The 18,124-nt window shown below is 48.2% G+C and overlaps 1 protein-coding gene across 12 annotated transcripts in view; it reads right to left on the bottom strand.

Annotated features, from left to right (window-relative positions):
- The window catches only part of PPFIBP2 (PPFIA binding protein 2), a 1,806,653-nt gene that overhangs the window by 283,315 nt on the left and 1,505,214 nt on the right, over positions 1 to 18,124 (bottom strand). For all 12 annotated transcript variants that reach the window (XM_069623590.1, XM_069623589.1, XM_069623593.1 and 9 more), the window contains 2 exons: positions 17,816 to 17,904; positions 4,173 to 4,295 (listed from right to left, as the gene is read on the bottom strand). In XM_069623590.1, the coding sequence (XP_069479691.1) occupies positions 4,173 to 4,295; positions 17,816 to 17,904 (212 nt within the window). The remainder of the gene's footprint in view (positions 1 to 4,172; positions 4,296 to 17,815; positions 17,905 to 18,124) is intronic.

Genomic DNA, 18,124 nt, shown 5'->3' with positions numbered 1-18,124 from the left:
ATAAAGGATGGTCCACTGCATGTCTGTTAGGGAGTGTCCATTGCCTACCTAGTGCCCAACAAGAGGTGCCGTTATTACTTTATTCCGGATACAGTTTTTGTGTTTTGTTATCCTTGCTAAGTGATGATCACTGCTGGTAAAAAGCAATGAAATCCTTTGTAAATATCTGTTGAAGGTAGAGCAAAGATCTTGATACATGCTAATAATCGTTTCAAATTTGCTAATGAAAAGCCAACTATTGGGAAAATGATAAATTGTTGTGTGTAATTTGTAACTTTTCGGTAAATTAAATATTGTAATTTTTGAATGCAGAGGTAGAGTTAACAACTGTCAATAAGATGTGTGAATAGAAAAGAAATGGTACAGATGTAAAACGGAAATGAGAAACTTTGTAGTTCTGTTAGAGACACATAAGAGAACAATGTTCTTATTGATATTTTTCTAAATATTTTTTAAACAAAATGCATTAAACTGAATTCCACAAACTGATATAGCCGTTGACCATAATTTATGGATGGGCTTCTATGTATACATTACAACAAGAAATGCGTTATTTGTATATTTTCTTCTAATTTTGCATCACACATTATGTGCTCAGCTCACGCGGCAAGCACTTATTGCTAGCGTGCAGCCCGCGCGGGAAGCACTTATTGCTAGCGTGTAGCCCACACGGGAAGCACTTATTGCTAGCGTGTAACCGAATAAAACTTAATTATAAAGAATTTGTGGAGCCATACGCAGTGGGATAGCACCACCCCTCACAGGCTGCTGCTACCATTGTTAACTTAGTTCGGGAAATATGTACTCCAAGTTATTGTAGCAGCACATGGTGTGGGGAGTTGGAAAGTGTCTCTATTGGTTGGTGCTATACGAGTCTTGTTTATATCAGTCTGTATACACTATGTTCCATGGAAATGATACCGTGTATAGTTCATAAGTCGCAACCTTTCTACCACCATGACTGAAAGGATGGCAGAGCGTCCCACATGTGTCTCATGGAATGTCAATGGCCTATGCAACAAAATAAAACATAGGACAGTACTACAATACCTTAACAGACACAAACCTGATGTATTCTTGCAAGAAATGCACCCAATGGGTAATAACTGTAATTTCTTTAAGAAATTCAACTACCCCCTACCATTCCATGCTAACTATACAAGGGGGCTCGCATGGGGTGGTGACCCTCTTTATGAAGTCTGCATCGATTCAAATTGAGGACGTGGTTGTGCACTGGGTTGCTATGGGGGCATCACATAGGGTTTATCAATCTCTGTGCACCCCCACTAGATGTAAATCTAATGCATGAAACACACCCTATGTTATCTAGTTATGAAGTAGACCTGTGGATTGTTGGTGCAACTTCATCGACACCATGAATCTGGAGTGGGACCAACTCGGAGCATGGCAAAATGGGACAAAATCCTGCTCAAAGTACTCCGAATTTGAAGACACCTCTGGCCTTGTGGATGTTTGGAGGGCACTTCAGCCCCAACTAAGGGTGTACTCATTTCACTCTGGAGCCCATATGTCCATGTCCAGGCTATACTACTTCTTTGTACCCAATGATGAAATGCACCATGTTATGGAGATTGTTTTTCTCTCGGGGGTATATCGGACCACTCTCCCTACTGTTAATGATACATGAGTCGCGTCAGGCGCCAAAAGGAACGGGGCACCTACAACCATTTTATGTTGCCTTGCCCTAAGGAATGGAAGGCCTTGTTAATAAGAGAGAAGAGAATTAACACCTGAACAAAGGATCAGTGACGGACTCGAGAACACTATGGGAGTGGTATAAGGCGGTGCTCTTGGGGGGAAAGCCATCTCCATACTTGCACTAAAGAACGGAGGCATCTGGCGAATGTTGCCCTCATAGGAACTGACCTTATGAGACAGAAGGGGGAATTTAGCTTGGATGGATCCTAACACATACACAGACTCCTATTGAAAACCAGAGCATGATACCATAATCGTGTCACAGGCACGGCTAAAAACTCAAATCTTCAATCCAGAAGTAGATTGCATAACATGAACGCAAAGCAGGCAAACTACTTCTGCTTGAGAGGAGGTATGAATCACTACCAGTTAGTCAGGAAATGATCACCCCACAATGGTGACGTGTAATTGATAAAGCACTGACTGCGAATGGTTTTGCAAATTACTATAATGAGACAAAATTCTTACTCCAGATCTGACCCCGAAATAGTACAGCTGAACTACACTGATGTCCCAGCGAACATTCACCTCAAATTAATTCCTCAATGGCAAAAAGAAGCTCTTACTCCGATATCACTGAAAGTGAAGTCAGGACGCAATAAATAGACTTCAACCCAGGAATTCTCCTGGTCTTAACTGGCTCCTGGTGAAAATATGGAAGAAATTGGTCAACAGAATCCATAAACAAATGCTAGATATGTTTAGCAATAGCTGGGATAATGTACACCTCCCAATACATTTAAGACGGAGACCATCATCGTCTTTCCCATAAATGACAAGCCTAGCATGAAGTGCGCATTGTATTGGCCGATCTTTGATAAATGGAGAGGCCAAATTACTGGCAAGAATTTCGGCAAACAGATTATTGACCATAATACCCAAACATATCCACCACGATGATCAATGCACTTTTCTCCCCAATCGGATGACAAAAATGAACATTTGCAGACTCCTTGTGGCTATCGATAAATATTCTATCATTGACAGCCCACTGGCGATACTAGCCATCGATTTCAAAAAGGCATTCAACACACTCTATTGGCACTTATTTTGACCCGTGATGCACAGAATGGACTTTGGTGATAACTTTATGAAATGGGTTAAGCTGTTGTACCATCTACCAATGCCCTCTGTCACCACTTTTGTTCACCTTAGCCATTGAACCCCTGGCTGTATGGTTAAGGATTGATCATGGGGTTGAGGGCTTTCGATGGCCATCAGGCCATGAAGATCAAGTAGCATTATATGCCAAAGATCTGTTGCTTTTTCTTAACAAACCATGGGTCTCCGTCCCCCGATAACTGATATTTTATTGAAGTTTGGCCGATACAGTGGCCTACAGGTGAATTGGCAAAAATCAACCATGTTCCCATTGCAAGGGGGCTCGCATTCAGTGCCACCAACCTGCTGATATCACATACTCAATTAACAATATCCAAGTTTTTACCTAGCAATCTGGCACCAAAAGATTCCAAGCAGACGAAAACTATTGCTCTCTCATTATTTATATGTCATTCAAAACACTCTGGTCATAATACCGCCAGACGAGTTCACAAAGATCAACCAAATTATACGGCAGCTGCTATAGCAAGATTCACAACCTAGAATAGCTATCAGCAAGCAATTCAACACTGTATGGAGCGAGGCATTGTACTGACTATTATTGGGCTTTGTTGTTGTTTCCACTGTCAAGATAATTTTTTGTAAAGCTATTTATTCATATTTCATGAAAATATACACCTGGTAAAACAGATTCCATATTTTAAAATAATGGTCTATGTCTGTTCCCTTTTTTGTTTATTTTGAACTTTAAAGGAAATGTGAGCCTTTTTTAAAAAGAATAAGTCCACTTTCTCACATTACTCATAAATGACTTTTGCTCTTATTTGCAGAAGCAGAGCACAGGCAGTCTGGAGCAGCTCCTACCCAGTTCATGAATTGTTGAAAAAAGGAAAATGGAGGCACATTTTTTTTATAGAAGCAGCCGAGAGCTTTGGATGGGGTACAAGAGCTTGGTTGTGTCTGATTCACATTAGTCATTTGCTTTCCTCAGCAACCTACAGGTACACTCAAACTCCCACATACCCATCGACTCAAATCACTCACCACGGGCAAACACCCAAGCACACATACACAATCAGTTCTATAATGTTATATGTGAGGTAAGTCATAGTTCATGTTCAGATGGAGAATATGGACATATTGCCTAAGGACCGTATTCAACCAATTAAATACATCCATTAATTCATTTAAATAATACAATCTGTCTCAATCATTAAAAAAAATAGGAACTCAAAATGTTACCATGACATCACTAAAGACAATAGTTGTTTTTCACAGTTTGTAATTCGTCAATTTATTAACAGCATGCACTTATGATTTCTAGAGTTTAGTTGTGTATGTGGTCCATGGCAATACATTATAATCACACAGAAAAACGGCTTCTGTTTTACCTCATCAGCTGGCCTCCTTCGCAGACAATGTGGGTTGAATTTGTTTGCATGCAACACATGGATGGCACATTTAATACTGAGATGATGCAACTGGCTGGTAACTTTGAGGAAAAGAAGATCATTCTAAAAGAAAGAAGAAACCCTGTTAAGGCACTGGCCAATAAATATTTACCTCAAAATTAGAGCATTTTGCCCGTAAGGCGAGTATATTCCAGATTGGCTATTGGCACTAGTGTTCTACCTATACATGTATACTTCTTTATTGAAAGGTTATAGTACAATCAGTTTACGACTTAATGGAAAAAATTGAAATGGGATTGCCAAAATGCAAGTACTACAGTACCAAGAATAATCGTACCTGTACCTATTAACAGAGGCCCAGAATCGTAGACACCATGAATCAGTTTTGTGCCAATAAGTTCCCAATATTGTTATATGTTTCTTAATGTGATAAACCATAAACGAGAACACCTGTTGGTAGGAAAGATTTTCTTTTTTCTGCATTTCTCCCGTAGACTTCTACGGAACACACCAACCATTTGCTATGTTGAACCGGACCTGACTTTTTTTTTTAAGCTTTGGTTTTTATTAGCATTTTGTGATACAAAGAACAGAAAAAAAGGAAGGAATTTTTCATAACCCCGTACCCCCCCACCCTTCGAGGAAACCCCCCCCCCCAATGTCCAGCTCAAACATTAGAACAGTGAGGAGACCAAACATTCTTTCCATTTCCTGTGTCACTGAAGCGATGTGACATGTGACCGACTCAGTAGCTGGCCTGTGGCCGACGTTGCCCCGGGTTGTGGGACCTCCTACTAGGTGTCGTCTTACTCGGTAACGATCACGCCCCATCCATCTGGGGGCATGGCCCTGAAATTAATGGACGTCCCATCCCCATGTCTGCTGGATCCCATACCAATCCGTGAGAAAAGAACAAGAGCCATTGTTCACCAAGGCAGTCAATTTGTCCATCAAGAACATATTCTTGAATTTTTTCATCCAATCTTCCTTGGAAGGCATTTCCAGGCTCTTCCACTTCTGGGCCAGGGCCACTCTGCCCGCTCTCAACATAGTTTCCCACATCCTAGGGTACCAGTGCAGTTCCGCTTCCTCCAGGGGGAGGCCCAGTAGCATGGTCAACGGGTTGAGGGGTAGAGGGTCCTCCGTTACCTCCGCTATCCAATCCCTCACTGACTCCCAGTAGGTCTGTGCTTTCGGGCATAGCCACCACATGTGGCCTCTAGTCCCCACCTGGCCACATCCCCTCGGGCACTCCGGTGACACTCCTGTGAACATTTTTGACAATTTTGCCGGATCTCTATGCCACCCCTGCAGGATTTTAAAGTTGTGTTCCATGTCCGAGGTGAAGAGATTGCCATGAAACGATATCCTGAAAATACGAGCCCAGGCGTCCTCTGATATCTCCTCCCCGACCAGGCCGTTCCAAAACCCACGAAAGCCCCTCCTCGCCTGAAGGTTATGGGTGTTTAAGACTGCGTACATACAGGAAACCGCACCCTTTCTAGAAGTTGCTGAGTCAAGGAGTTTCTCAAAGGGAGTTAGTTCTCTCCCCAGGTTTGGGCCCCATGAGGGGTCGTTAAGGATGCCTTTAAGGCGGAGGTAATCGAAAATGGAGAGAGTCCCGCCTCCCAGCCCGTCCCTGAGGTCCTCATAGCTCAAGAATTCTCCCTCCCTGAACACCTGGCCCACCCATTCCAGGCCCGCGTTAGACCAACGCTGGGATTGTCTAAACCCTCTGCTGCCCAATTTCAGGGGGGGCCCCCACAAGGAGGTCATAGGGGACAGCCAGGTGGAAAGGTGAGCTGTCCGGGGGCACTCCCTCCAGACATCCCAGAGAACACCCAGGGTCGGGTGGGCCAGTACTTGCTTTGGAATTGATCGGCGAGGGGCCCACAGGAGATTGCGGACCTTAAGGGGGTGGACGTCCATGTCCTCTAGGTATGACCAGTATGTGCGTAGGCCTTCCTTCATGTGTCCCAGGAGGACGCGCAGTTGTGCAGCGTGGTAATATAGCTGGAAATCTGGAAGCCCGATCCCCCCTCCTCCCTCGGGAGCGTCAGAGTGGCCCTCCCGACCCTCAGAGTTTTTCCCTGCCAAATTAAGTCTCGAACCCGCTTATGTAAGTCTATGAAGGTTTGGGCGGGTACCCGGGTAGGGAGGGCTGTAAAGAGGTAGAGAAGCCGGGGCAGAATATTCATTTTGACTACTGTCATCCGGCCATACCATGATAGGATCATCCTTCCCCATCTCCTCATGTCGGAAGTGATCTCGTACAATATGGGGTCGTAGTTGGCGGTTCCCAGTTCAGATAAGTCCCTAGTGAGGAGAATGCCCAGGTATTTTATGGTGCTTTTGCTCACGGCTGTCCCTTGAAACCTGGTCAGGGAGTCTAGCACCGGGTCCACCAGGCGCATTGAAAGAAGAACAGACTTAGTTGTATTAATTTTCAGGCCCGAGAAACGCCCGAAGGAAGTGACCAGGGACAGGAGCGGAGGGATTGAAGAGGCCTGGTACATCAGAAACGCCAGAATGTCATCGGCAAACAGGGAGAGCTTGAATTCCACCTCCCCCTTCTAATACCCCTGATGTCTGGGTGGGATCTGACTGCTATGGCCAAAGCCTCCATCGTGAGGACATATAACAGGGGGGAGAGTGGGCAGCCCTGACTTGTGCCTCGGGTGAGAGGAAAGGGTTCGGACAGCAATCCATTCACCTGGACTCTTGCGGTGGGAGCTCTATAGAGGGCGGCCACCCAGCTCAAGATGTGCGTCCCGAAGCCCATTCGTTGGAGGAGGAGGGTCATGTATTTCCACTCAACTCTGTCGAAGGCCTTTTCCGAGTCCAGGGACAGGATGCATGCATCGAGATCTGAGTTTTGGGCAAAATGTACCAAATCTAATGTTTTACGGATATTGTCTGACCCTTGTCTACCCCTAATGAAACCCACTTGGTCCCCGTGGACCAGCTTCTGCATTATTCCCTCCCGGACCTGACTTTTGATGGTGAGTACAGCCTGTTTGCTTTACTTACCTTTCCAAGCTCATCTGTTTTGGACATTGATCAGTCCATGTTGCTATCCATGCAGAAAATCCTTGTTTGTTTTATACTGCACGCATTGCCTCTCAGTAAGTGCAGTAGCGATAATTCTCATCCCTTTCTCTTGTTTTTTGTAACTTTATGGTTAATTGCATGATTTGTTCCAGACAGGCTGTTGTTAGCATGTATGTTTCTAACTTTCTTTTGCATTTGGCCATATAATGCCTTTTAGAGTACCATATGCTCTAAAATGGCAGTGCCACAAGATTTCCCCTTGTCCTTTGGCCATCTTCTCATCATCTCAGGGATCTAGCAAAGCAGCGATGTGTGTTTGTGGCCAGATGAGGGAGCTGGGACGGTCTGGTCCCAGTCCATATCCTGGCCTGAGTGTGCTGGTTGCTGGACAAATATGGGGGCCAGAGGATGTCCATGATTGAAGAGCCCTGCCAGTTTCAATGGTGTACATCCTTACTGTTGGTGGGTTTGGAGGCGGCTCCAGCTCGAATTTCGGATAAAAGGAGGATTTCTGCAGCCATTCTTCAGATTTCCAAAGGGTCTCTTCAAGGAGGAGCATCTTGCTGGCGAGCTGCAACTTGCAACTTGCTGTTGCAGCCAGCCAGCATGGTCTTCAATCGTCCTGGCATACCCTGCTCCTTTGCTAATCTCCAGAAGGCCTTCATTGAAGCTTCAACCCTTGGACTGATGGGAACAACCAGTCTCGATCTCTGCTTGGGTAACTTGCCCTTGGAAGCCTCCCAAGTCTCTCTGGATCACCCTGTGGACTGACCAGCTCAAATGGTGATCCGTTCCTCATCATGCCAGGGTCATCCGGCTGTCCAGCCCCAGGAACTGTCTTTCCAAAGCACAGAACCGCCAACTAGCTGGACCTAAATTCTGGTGCCAAAGGTGACCTCTGCACCCACAACCTCTAGACTTCCTTCAACAGAACCAAGAAACAGAGCATGGGGGGGGCTGCCAAAGTGGTGGTGCGTGTGGTTATCAGACGAGCATTAGGTTCTTGCCCTACCTCTCCCTTGTCGAACCATGATCAATGGAGTTTTGGTCAAGAATCTTCTCCTGAGATTCCCCTAAGGAGGTTGGATTGGGAGAGGGTCTCCCAAGAACTGTACTTTGATTGTTCTTCAACTTTGGAGACTTACAACTGCCTGTAGGCAGTGCCAACAATTGTTCAGGCACCATTAAAGACACCTAGCCTTCTAAAAAGAAAATACATTGGGAATGCGACCCTAAGGCCCCATCATTTCTAGCCAGGGAAGGGCTTTTAAGGTGTAGTGCCTTTTTTAAGGCTGTATATAGTGATGCTAGCTCCTTTCTGTCTTACATACCAATTCTCTAATTTAGTTCTTACTTACTGTGTTCTCTATTCACTTGCTTTGCTACACTACAGTTGCTAAGATTATGTGAACTGTGTTTAAAAGTAAAGTTTTAGGGGGGCGTGGCTTGGAGCGCTAGCGATGCAGTCGCTCCTTTGAAGCCGCCCATGGGAGATCCGCCGCCGCCACAAATATGATGCGGATTCCGGCAAGTAGCACGATCACCGATGCTACCCAAGGTGATCGGAACCATTGAAGCACGTCTGGGTCGTAGATGAACCTCTAACGCGTATGCGTTGTGCCCGAATTTACCTTCCGAGTCCAGCACCCGGCGCCCTCCGTAACAACCAAGATGGCGGATGCTCGGAGGCCCGGAGGGAGGAGTCGGACGGCGGTCGAAGGAGAGGGGGCGCACTGACACTCGCCGCCGCCCGAGCAGCAGTGGACCCAGCAGTGGACCCAGCGACGGGAGTCAACCTAGGAACGGCCCCGGCTCCGACCTCCACCTGAGCGGTGAGGGGACTGCAGCGGCGGCCGCAAAGGAGCTCCTGCCGAGGACCCTCCCTATTCTCGGAACGCCGGCGGGGACAGACAGCCCCGTGGCGGACGGCTTTCCTCCTCCCCCTCTTGGCTCCCGCATCAAACCGGGCCCCCGGGCCGGAGACGCTGAAATCCAGACCCAGTCGGGGCCCAGGTGAGAAGGCCCGTACTGCATCCCGCGCCGGGGGGAAACATAGGCGCGGCGCCCTGCCCTTGTCGGAGGGCACTCCAACAGCAGCGAGAGAGACCAGCATTATCCCCCCGGCGTGGGAGGAAGCGCCGGGGGTACGAGGGACCAGGAAGCACCGGGAGGCACCAAGAGGGCCAGGTGTGGCCCGCACCAACGGACTCCAACCCTTAGAGCCTCAGGAGGCTGAGACGGCCTCCGCAAAACGTACGGGGGGCCCCACAACGGACCCGGCCCGCCACATAAGCGTCACCAGGGACGGCCTGAGGTTCAGCCACACCGCCAAGCACCCCACTCAATCACCCAAGAACGGGCCCCTTCTCCAGTGGCCGCCTAACATAACACTGCGTACCGTCCCTGCCTCTGGGGTCAACCAACGGCAACAGAGGAAGCAGCCCCACTGCAGCAGAGCCTAAGCAAAAGAAGGACAACAGAGGCACGGACACAACCTCCAGGTTTACTACCCAGCCTCTCCAGCTAAAACCCCATAATTACTAACACGTGCCCTCCACATTCTTCCTGGGGCGCCCCGGCCCACATCTTCATCCAGCAAACCCACGCAGCACCCATTGAAGCAACCCCCCCACACACCTATCATGTCCAGGCAATCGAAAGCCAATAAGACAACAGACATCCCCACTATGTTTGCTGGCACGGACAGAAGCAAAAAACAGGACTCTATCAAATTGACCCCGCAAAAACAGCTGGAAGAAAAAGATGCTCTAGCCACCAGAGGGGACCTAGTAGCCTTCATGGCGGACATTAAGTCTGAATTCCGCTCCTGCCTAGCTGACCTCACCTCCAAAATAGAACAAACGGACCAAAGAATAACAGAGGCGGAACAGAGGCTGGTGGAGGTTGAAGATCGGTCACAAGCTCATACTTCCACCCTTAAGGAGATCCAACAATCTATCCATGAAATACAAGACAAATATGAGCTGCTGGAGTTTAAGCAGGAGGACCTGGAAAATAGGGCACGCCGTAATAATCTCCGTATTCGGGGGGTCCCACCCTCTGTCCCCGACAACAAGCTAACGGAATACATAGGAGATTTCTTCCAGGCCCTATTACCGGATCTAGACAAATCCCAGCTCCTGCTGGATCGGACCCACCGACTGCGCCCGCGCCGGGGCACGGACTCAGACCCTCCCCCAGATGTGATCACCAGGGTTCACTTCTTTACAACCAAGGAGGCCATAGCAGCAATCAGTCGTACGGGAGACAGTCTCTCGTTCCAAGGTTCCCCCCTTCAGATTTATCAGGATCTCTCGCTACTCACCTTACAGAAACGAAGGGCGCTCCGCCCCCTGGCGCTTTTTCTTCAAAAACAACAGGTTCGGTACAGATGGCTGTTCCCCACGGCACTGCAATTCTCATACAGAGGCACTCTTCGACGGATCAGCCATTTAGAGGACGCAAATTCAATCATGCAGCCAACCTCACCCAGTGAGACCTCCTCGCCAAACCTAGACAAAGCTGGGGACTCTGAACCTCCCTCCTCCCCGAAGCCCAGGCGGTCATCGTGGTCAAAGATCCAGCGAAACCACAAGAAAAGATAACTAAGGAGGACGCACACCACAGAAACAGGACGCCCCCGCGGACTCTGGTCCTGACAACATCCACACCGGGCACTTGCGACCTTGCCAAAACTTAGAGCCGCCACCTTCATTTTGAAGGAACAAGCCTAGCGAGCGGCGGCGGCGGACCATTCCCATGGTTCATACCCATTCCAGGGAGACTTTCCAACTGCTGTTCCCTGGAAACCCGCAGTTCTCAAGACGAGATGGGACAGTTGGCCCCGTTGGCCAGGGAAGGGCCCGTACCCGAAAGGTCGGTCCCCCACCAGTTAAAGTTGCGGCCCCCCATTGGCGCGCCGCTTTAAAACCTCAAGTGCAGAATGGTACCATAGTAGCTTTCGATAGACATGGCAACTGAAGCAATAACACACAACCCCCCCCCCAACCCGAACGACGGAACAGGTGACCCCAACGGACCACCAGACTCTGCGGATCCTCTCCCTAAATGTGAACGGACTAAACTCCCCTAACAAACGGAAGGCAATTTTACTAAAACTCCAAGACGAAGATGCCATGATAGCCATGCTTCAAGAGACCCACCTGTTGCCGGTGGACATAACTCGGCTCCGTTCCCGGCTGTTCCCGCTCCAATTCTTCGCCTCTGGTGTAAGCAAAAAGGGAGGCACTGCGATCCTCTTTCGGAAAGACTTACACCCACAAATCCTAGAAACAAAAACATGCCCGGAAGGCCGGTACACAGCGGTCAAATGCCTTCTTATGGGAGACCTATAAACCCTGGTCTCAGTCTACGCCCCCAACACGGGACAATCCCTCTTCTATGACTCTCTGGGCACAGCTCTCGCTGGCTTCGTGGAAGGCCAAACAATCATGGGGGGGACTTCAACGGGGTTCCCGATCCCACCAAGGACAGATCGCACCCCCCAACTCCAAGCGACTTTGCCCAGGCTCTCAGCCTCCTCCGGCTCTTCAGGTCCCTGGAGATAATAGACTCGTGGCGAGTGTTCCACCCCAACGAAATAGACTACTCTTTCTATTCATTTGTCCATCGCACCTTTTCAAGGATCGACTTGTTCTTGATCTCCCCACAAACTTTCCCCTCTGTCAAAGAGGTCTCCATTGGCACCAGAGCCATATCCGACCATGCTCCAATGCTCCTGGAACTCCGGGCACAGAACCCCAATCCTTATAGCCCACGTAAATGGGCACTATATGACCCGATCCTCAACGACATGACCACCAGAGACGAGATCGCAAGAGGCATAAGAAATTTTTTTGAAGAAAATCCCGCCTCAGACACCTCACTAGCGAACAACTGGGACGCCATGAAGGCTGTAATAAGAGGCTCCCTAATAGCTCAAGGAGCGACTTACCACCGAAACAGGCGCCAAGCCCGAATAGCCCTAGAAAATGAACTAAAAGAGGCAGAGGCAATACAGAAGGAAAAAGGCTGGTCCCCTAAAACGCAACGGATCATACGGACAGCAAGGAAAAAACTGGAAGCCCACTATGCGGAACAGACCGCTCAACTGTTGGCGAAAGCTAAGCAGTCATATTACGCAAAGGGTAACAAGGCCAACAGGTTCCTGGTAGCCAAACTAGCCAAACGCCGACGCGGTAACACGATCACCAGCCTGCGTGATCCTAACGGAGTAACGCACTACTCGGAGCCTGAAAAGCAACGCCTCGCAAAAGACTACCTGGCCCAAATTATGAAGGCAACCCCACGGAGCCTACCGCAACAGACGGAATACCTACAGGAGGCAGCAGTGCCTCACCTCCCCGATGCAGCGAGAGACGAACTGGAGGAGCCCATAACGGGGGAGGAGGTGGAACAAGCCATCAAATCACTGAAAACACGGGCCCCTGGGCCAGACGGCTTCTCAACTAGGTTTTACAAACTGTTCAGAGCTCAGCTGACCCCGCACCTGGTTACCCTATTCAACTCCTTCAGGGAAACGGGAGCGGTGACTCCGTCGATGCAGGAATCGACCACTATATTCCTGCCTAAGCCGGGAAAAGATCCGAGAAACCTGACCTCCTACAGGCCGATTGCTCTCTTAAACATCGATGCAAACATCTACTCAAAAATCCTGGCAACCCGCCTGAATCACGTCCTACCGAAAATTATCCATCCCGATCAGGCAGGTTTCATTTTGCACCGGACAGCAGGAGATAACATACGGAGAACATTGAACCTAATAGACCTCGCCTCCCGGAACTCTCAAAAACTAGTGTTGGTGGCGCTGGACGCAGCTAAGGCATTTGACAGGGTGGATTGGACATTCATGAAGCACACCCTTAAGGCCTTCGGCTTTGGACCAAACTTCCAAACGATGGCTCTAGCCAATTACAGCAACCCAAAAACCAGCCTAAGAATCAACGGCCACAATTCGGACCCAATCCCCCTATCATGCGGAACCCGACAAGGCTGCCCGCTGTCGCCCCTGCTCTTTGCACTCACCAAGGAGCCATTCGCTCAAAGAATCAGACGAAACGACCAAATTAAGGGCATACAGAGTGGCCCCACGCAACACAAAATCGCCCTATACGCGGACGACGTTCTGCTCACGATCTCCGAGGCCCACTCATCCCTAAAACACGCGATCCGTGAAATCGCCACCTATGGGGAAGTCTCTGGCTTCTCAATAAACTTCGACAAGTCAGCGGCTTTGGGCATCGGCCTCAATTTAGCGGAGCAGGAGTCAATGACCAAGATATGCCCAATAACATGGGAAAAAAAGGCCATCCCCTATTTAGGGGTCCATATTCCGGCAGACCCGAGAGACACATATAAGGTCAACTTTCCTCGACTCTTCACAGAATTGGAAGGCGACTTGAAACAATGGGAGACCCAAGAGATCTCACTGCTAGGGCGCATCACAGCATGCAAGATGAACCTCCTCCCAAGATTCCTGTACACCTGCGCCTCCCTACCAGTAGCGATTCCCACAACAACGCTCCGAGGTCTCCAGAGGACGATGCTGAACTTTATCTGGAAAGGTAAGAGAGCGAGAATCCCTCTCAGGACGATGCTGGGGGGTTCCAAACTAGTAGGGCTCGGGGTCCCAGACTTCCAAGCGTACAGAGTGGCAGCACAACTGGCACAGGTTCAGGCATGGCAAAACATAACAAACCGCCCTAGATGGGTTGAGCTGGAACAATCGCGAACACCCCTGCCCCTACGATTCTTGCCACATATCCCGCCCCCCCTCAGGTCACATTGGGGAGACCTCCTCCTATCAACTAAACACACCCTCAGCTCCTGGGACTGGGCACTAAAACGGAAGGGAGTACCATGGGGACTGAGCCCACAATCCCCAGTCTTTCACAACCCAACTTTCTCACCGGGGGTGAATCCCCGCAACTTTCAGAATTGGATAAACGGGGGACTGGAGACGGTGGACCAGCTATACATGGGAGGAAGACCACTCACATTCGACCAATGCAAGGAGAAATTCCAACTCCAGGAAAGAGACAGATTTACCTACATCCAGATACGCCACTGGTGCTCGCATCCCCAGACCTTCCAAGCAGCGACACGCCCCCCGACCGCTCTGGAACTCACACTGAGAGACCTCCCCACCCGCGGTAGAGTATCCACCCTATACAGACGCTTCTTAGCCGACTTCCTGACTACGAAGACTCGATGCATGGCTCAGTGGGAGGCAGACCTGGGACACCCAATCGAGGACCAAACCTGGGTGGACATATGGACCAGAACACACACCTCATCTACCTGCATCACTAACAGGGAATGTGCATATAAGGTCACACTCCGGTGGTATTACCCGCCCCTCCGACTTCACCATATAAATCCGCAAGTGGACCACTCCTGTTGGAGAGGATGCGGCCGCCCAGGCTCCTTCTTCCACATGTGGTGGACCTGCCCAAAGATCCAACAGTTCTGGAAGACATGCCTGGGGACCATCACGCAGATTACCGGAACGATAATCCCCCTGGAACCAGAACCAGTCCTGCTGGTCCCCACGATCTACCCGCGCTCCGGGCCCAGATCGAAACTACTAACCCACTGCCTCCTGGCAGGGAAGACAGTGGTGGCACAAACTTGGAAATCCCCGGAAGGCCCTCACGTCGCCCAATGGTGGACCAAACTCTGGGACATTTTGATCGCGGAGAAAGTGACGGCGGCACAAGCGGGAATACTCCACAGGTTCCGGAATATTTGGGCCCCAGTGCTTGAATACTACCAGCGCTTCCCCGCCCTGACTTACAAACCGACCCGGGCCCGCTGGATCCTGGAAAACCAAGAGACCCCCGAGGCAGACCCATAGACGCTGAGACAAGAGGCGGGGAATCCAGGAGGGAAGATACCACCTCTGGAAACTGAGGAGCAATGAGGTCGAAGGATGAGGAGAGGGAGGGAACCCAGGGGGGGGATAAGAGACGGGGGATCAATATGCCTAAAGAATCACTGCTGATATTGTTTGTAATTATCATTCTGCCTTGATTTAAAATAAACAAAGTTAAAAAAAAAAAAAGTAAAGTTTTAGTGCTCTGTTACCCCAACCCCAAAAGTGAATGTGTATATATTAGTAGGGTATGTTTAGTGTGATATCTGTGGTTTTAATTGCTAAGAGTTTGTGTCCAAGGCCTAATTAAATAATTGTATTTGTATACATTCTGCCTAACTTGTATTATTAAGCTCTGTGTGTTCTTAACTGAACCCTTCACCACTCTCACACTTTCCAAAGTCTAAGCCAGGATGCTCAGTCAAACTACACACAGAGGGTGTGGCTAGACATCAGTGTCTTTCCTGGTTTACCAGAATAGGTTGACCTTTCAGAATCTGTCCAAAGGGCTGATTCTGAAAATCCATCTTGACAACCATCCAATCTTATATTTCAGCATCCTGGAACCATGGTCTACACTGTGCTCTCATACCTTTGGACTAATCTGCTGCCTAGAATAACATTTATCACAAGAACATCTCAACTGAGTGTCTATGTTTGGTGGAATTAGGGACCTAATGAAGCTATTCATTTGTTCATCTCCTTTATCGACAATCTTATCCATCAGGTCAAACTCAACACCTTTCCCAATCAATCAATAAAGATGACAATAGGTGCATTGCAAGTATCAGCACTATCCTATTATTTTCAATATTACCGTGGCCCTCTGGCAAACATTGTCAAGTCTTAAAAAAGTGGGTACCACATGCACACTAAGGATACTCTGATACCTTTAAGATTTAACAATGAGGGCAAAAGATACACCATGTTGTGACCCATGTTTAAGAGTGGATGAAATACAATAGTCTCTGTGCTAATCCTTCCAGGACAGAGATCCATCCCCTTGGACAGCAAGTATCAAATCCCCTTTTTTTGACTGTCTTCAATAGGTCTTGTGCTCAGTTATGAGCTCTGTCTCGCATCTCTTATGCAAATTAAACTAAATCCTCACATTGTATTGTATTGTATTGTATTTGGTTATTTTCTATAGCACTCTTTCCCCACTTGTGTGGCCTCAATGCGCTTTTTTCCTTGGTTGGATCACCCTTGGTGACCGTAGTCGATGTGGTTGGAAATTCTAGGGAGTTTAGCTTAGGAGATGCATGTGTGCATGTTGCCGTTCTAAGACTTGGGTAGCTAGCAAGGCTCCACTTAGCAGCCCAAGAGATGTCAGACACATGGATGGTCCTGTTGAGGGTTAGAGATTGATTGCTATTGTTGAGTCTATGTGAGGCCAGCTATACCAGGTTCCTTTCGGGTGGTGGTCGCTGTATGCTAGTCGCAGACGTGTTGAGGTACGTCAGGTGTTCCAGTCTGGACGGCTATGTGTGAAACTAGACCGGATGTTCTTAGCCGTATTCTATCATGCATGGATGCTTGGCCATGCCTGCTGCCTATGTCCACACTAGTGGTGTGAGCTATACGTACCACAGGCTGTGAGATTGCTCAGCTGGGGCAATTTATGTCCAGGTCTAGAATTGAGAGTCCTATACCAATGGGCCTAGGTTTCATACTGTAGCAGGTATCTGCGTATATTAAACAAAGATGGAGGCTACTCCTAGATTTGAGAATCCTGTGTAGTGGGAGAAAGGCCATTCTCAGTGCAGTAGGTTTAGGCATATGGTAAACAACGACGGAGGCTACACCTAGATTTGAGAGTTATGTATAGTGGAAGAGAGGCCTAAGTTTCACAGAGCAGTAGGTTTAAGCATATGGTAAACAAAGACTGAGGCTATGCCTAGATTTCAGAATCCTGTATAGTGGGAGAGAGGCCTAGGTATCACAATGCAGTAGGTTTCATCATACAGTAAACAAAGATGGAGACTACACCTATATTTGAGAATCCAGTGTAGTGGGCAGGAGGCCTAAGTTTCAAAATGCAGTAGGCCTCATCATATAATAAAGTAGGATGCTACACCTAGCTTAGACATTCCTGCATGGCAAACATTGGCTCACAAGAGTGCTTTGCTCTCTGCAGGTGATAATCCCATCTAGTTAACTGTAATGCCATATACTCTGCGCTCCCAGTCAATGTCACCTTCACATTCTGGAGAATACAGAACTATGCAGCTTACCACATTTTTGTATCCTACATTTTGGAACAAATCATAACATCACAATCTTGCACTGGCTCCCAATCTGAGAACAATGCCACCAAGCAGAAGGTAGTCTCGAAAAGCCTTACTTTAATTCTACGGATGTCTTACAATTTGCTTATTCCTCAGTGTCCTCCCTGACAACTTGGTACAATCTAAAGATGAACACTGAATACTGCTGATCCCGTCCTAGCCTATACATCTATCTTTACCCATGGGCAATATGCTACTTTTGTCATGCGTAAACCCACCCTAAAGTACTGTACAAAAATCCAAATGAATAGCACATTTGCCCATGTTATCTCCCTTGTCATTTCATCTTCCTTAGAGGTGGATAAAAAAAAAGTGCCTTGGAGAGGAGGGACACAAAGACTGGAGAAAACATACACATAATGGACAGTGTATGCAAACCATTGAATTACCACAGTTAAGTATTGCAGCATTCTTCCATCAACTCTTGATTCGTAGAACTGGTCCTTGTACTGAGGTAAACCAATGTCATCGAGCCACCCTGCGGAATCAGGAATAAAGACATGGCGACGTGAGAGGACTTCCATGCAATGCTTAATAACTACCCGCACCCCATATCCAATGCCTCACTTGCAATCTTGACTTCCTGTGAACATACATTATTTCAGAACAGCTTAAAGCGTGACTAATTGGGCAGTGTTAGAGCATGAAACCAAACAAATTATATTGTAAACTTTCTATTAGAAATAAAATTGGCCCGG

Source organism: Ambystoma mexicanum, chromosome 11 (genome assembly GCF_040938575.1).
Source record: "Ambystoma mexicanum isolate Mex_15411 chromosome 11, UKY_AmexF1_1, whole genome shotgun sequence".
Taxonomy (NCBI): domain Eukaryota; kingdom Metazoa; phylum Chordata; class Amphibia; order Caudata; family Ambystomatidae; genus Ambystoma; species Ambystoma mexicanum.
The sequence above is the reverse complement of the archived record's forward strand: the minus strand, read 5'-3'. Positions and strand labels throughout refer to the sequence as shown.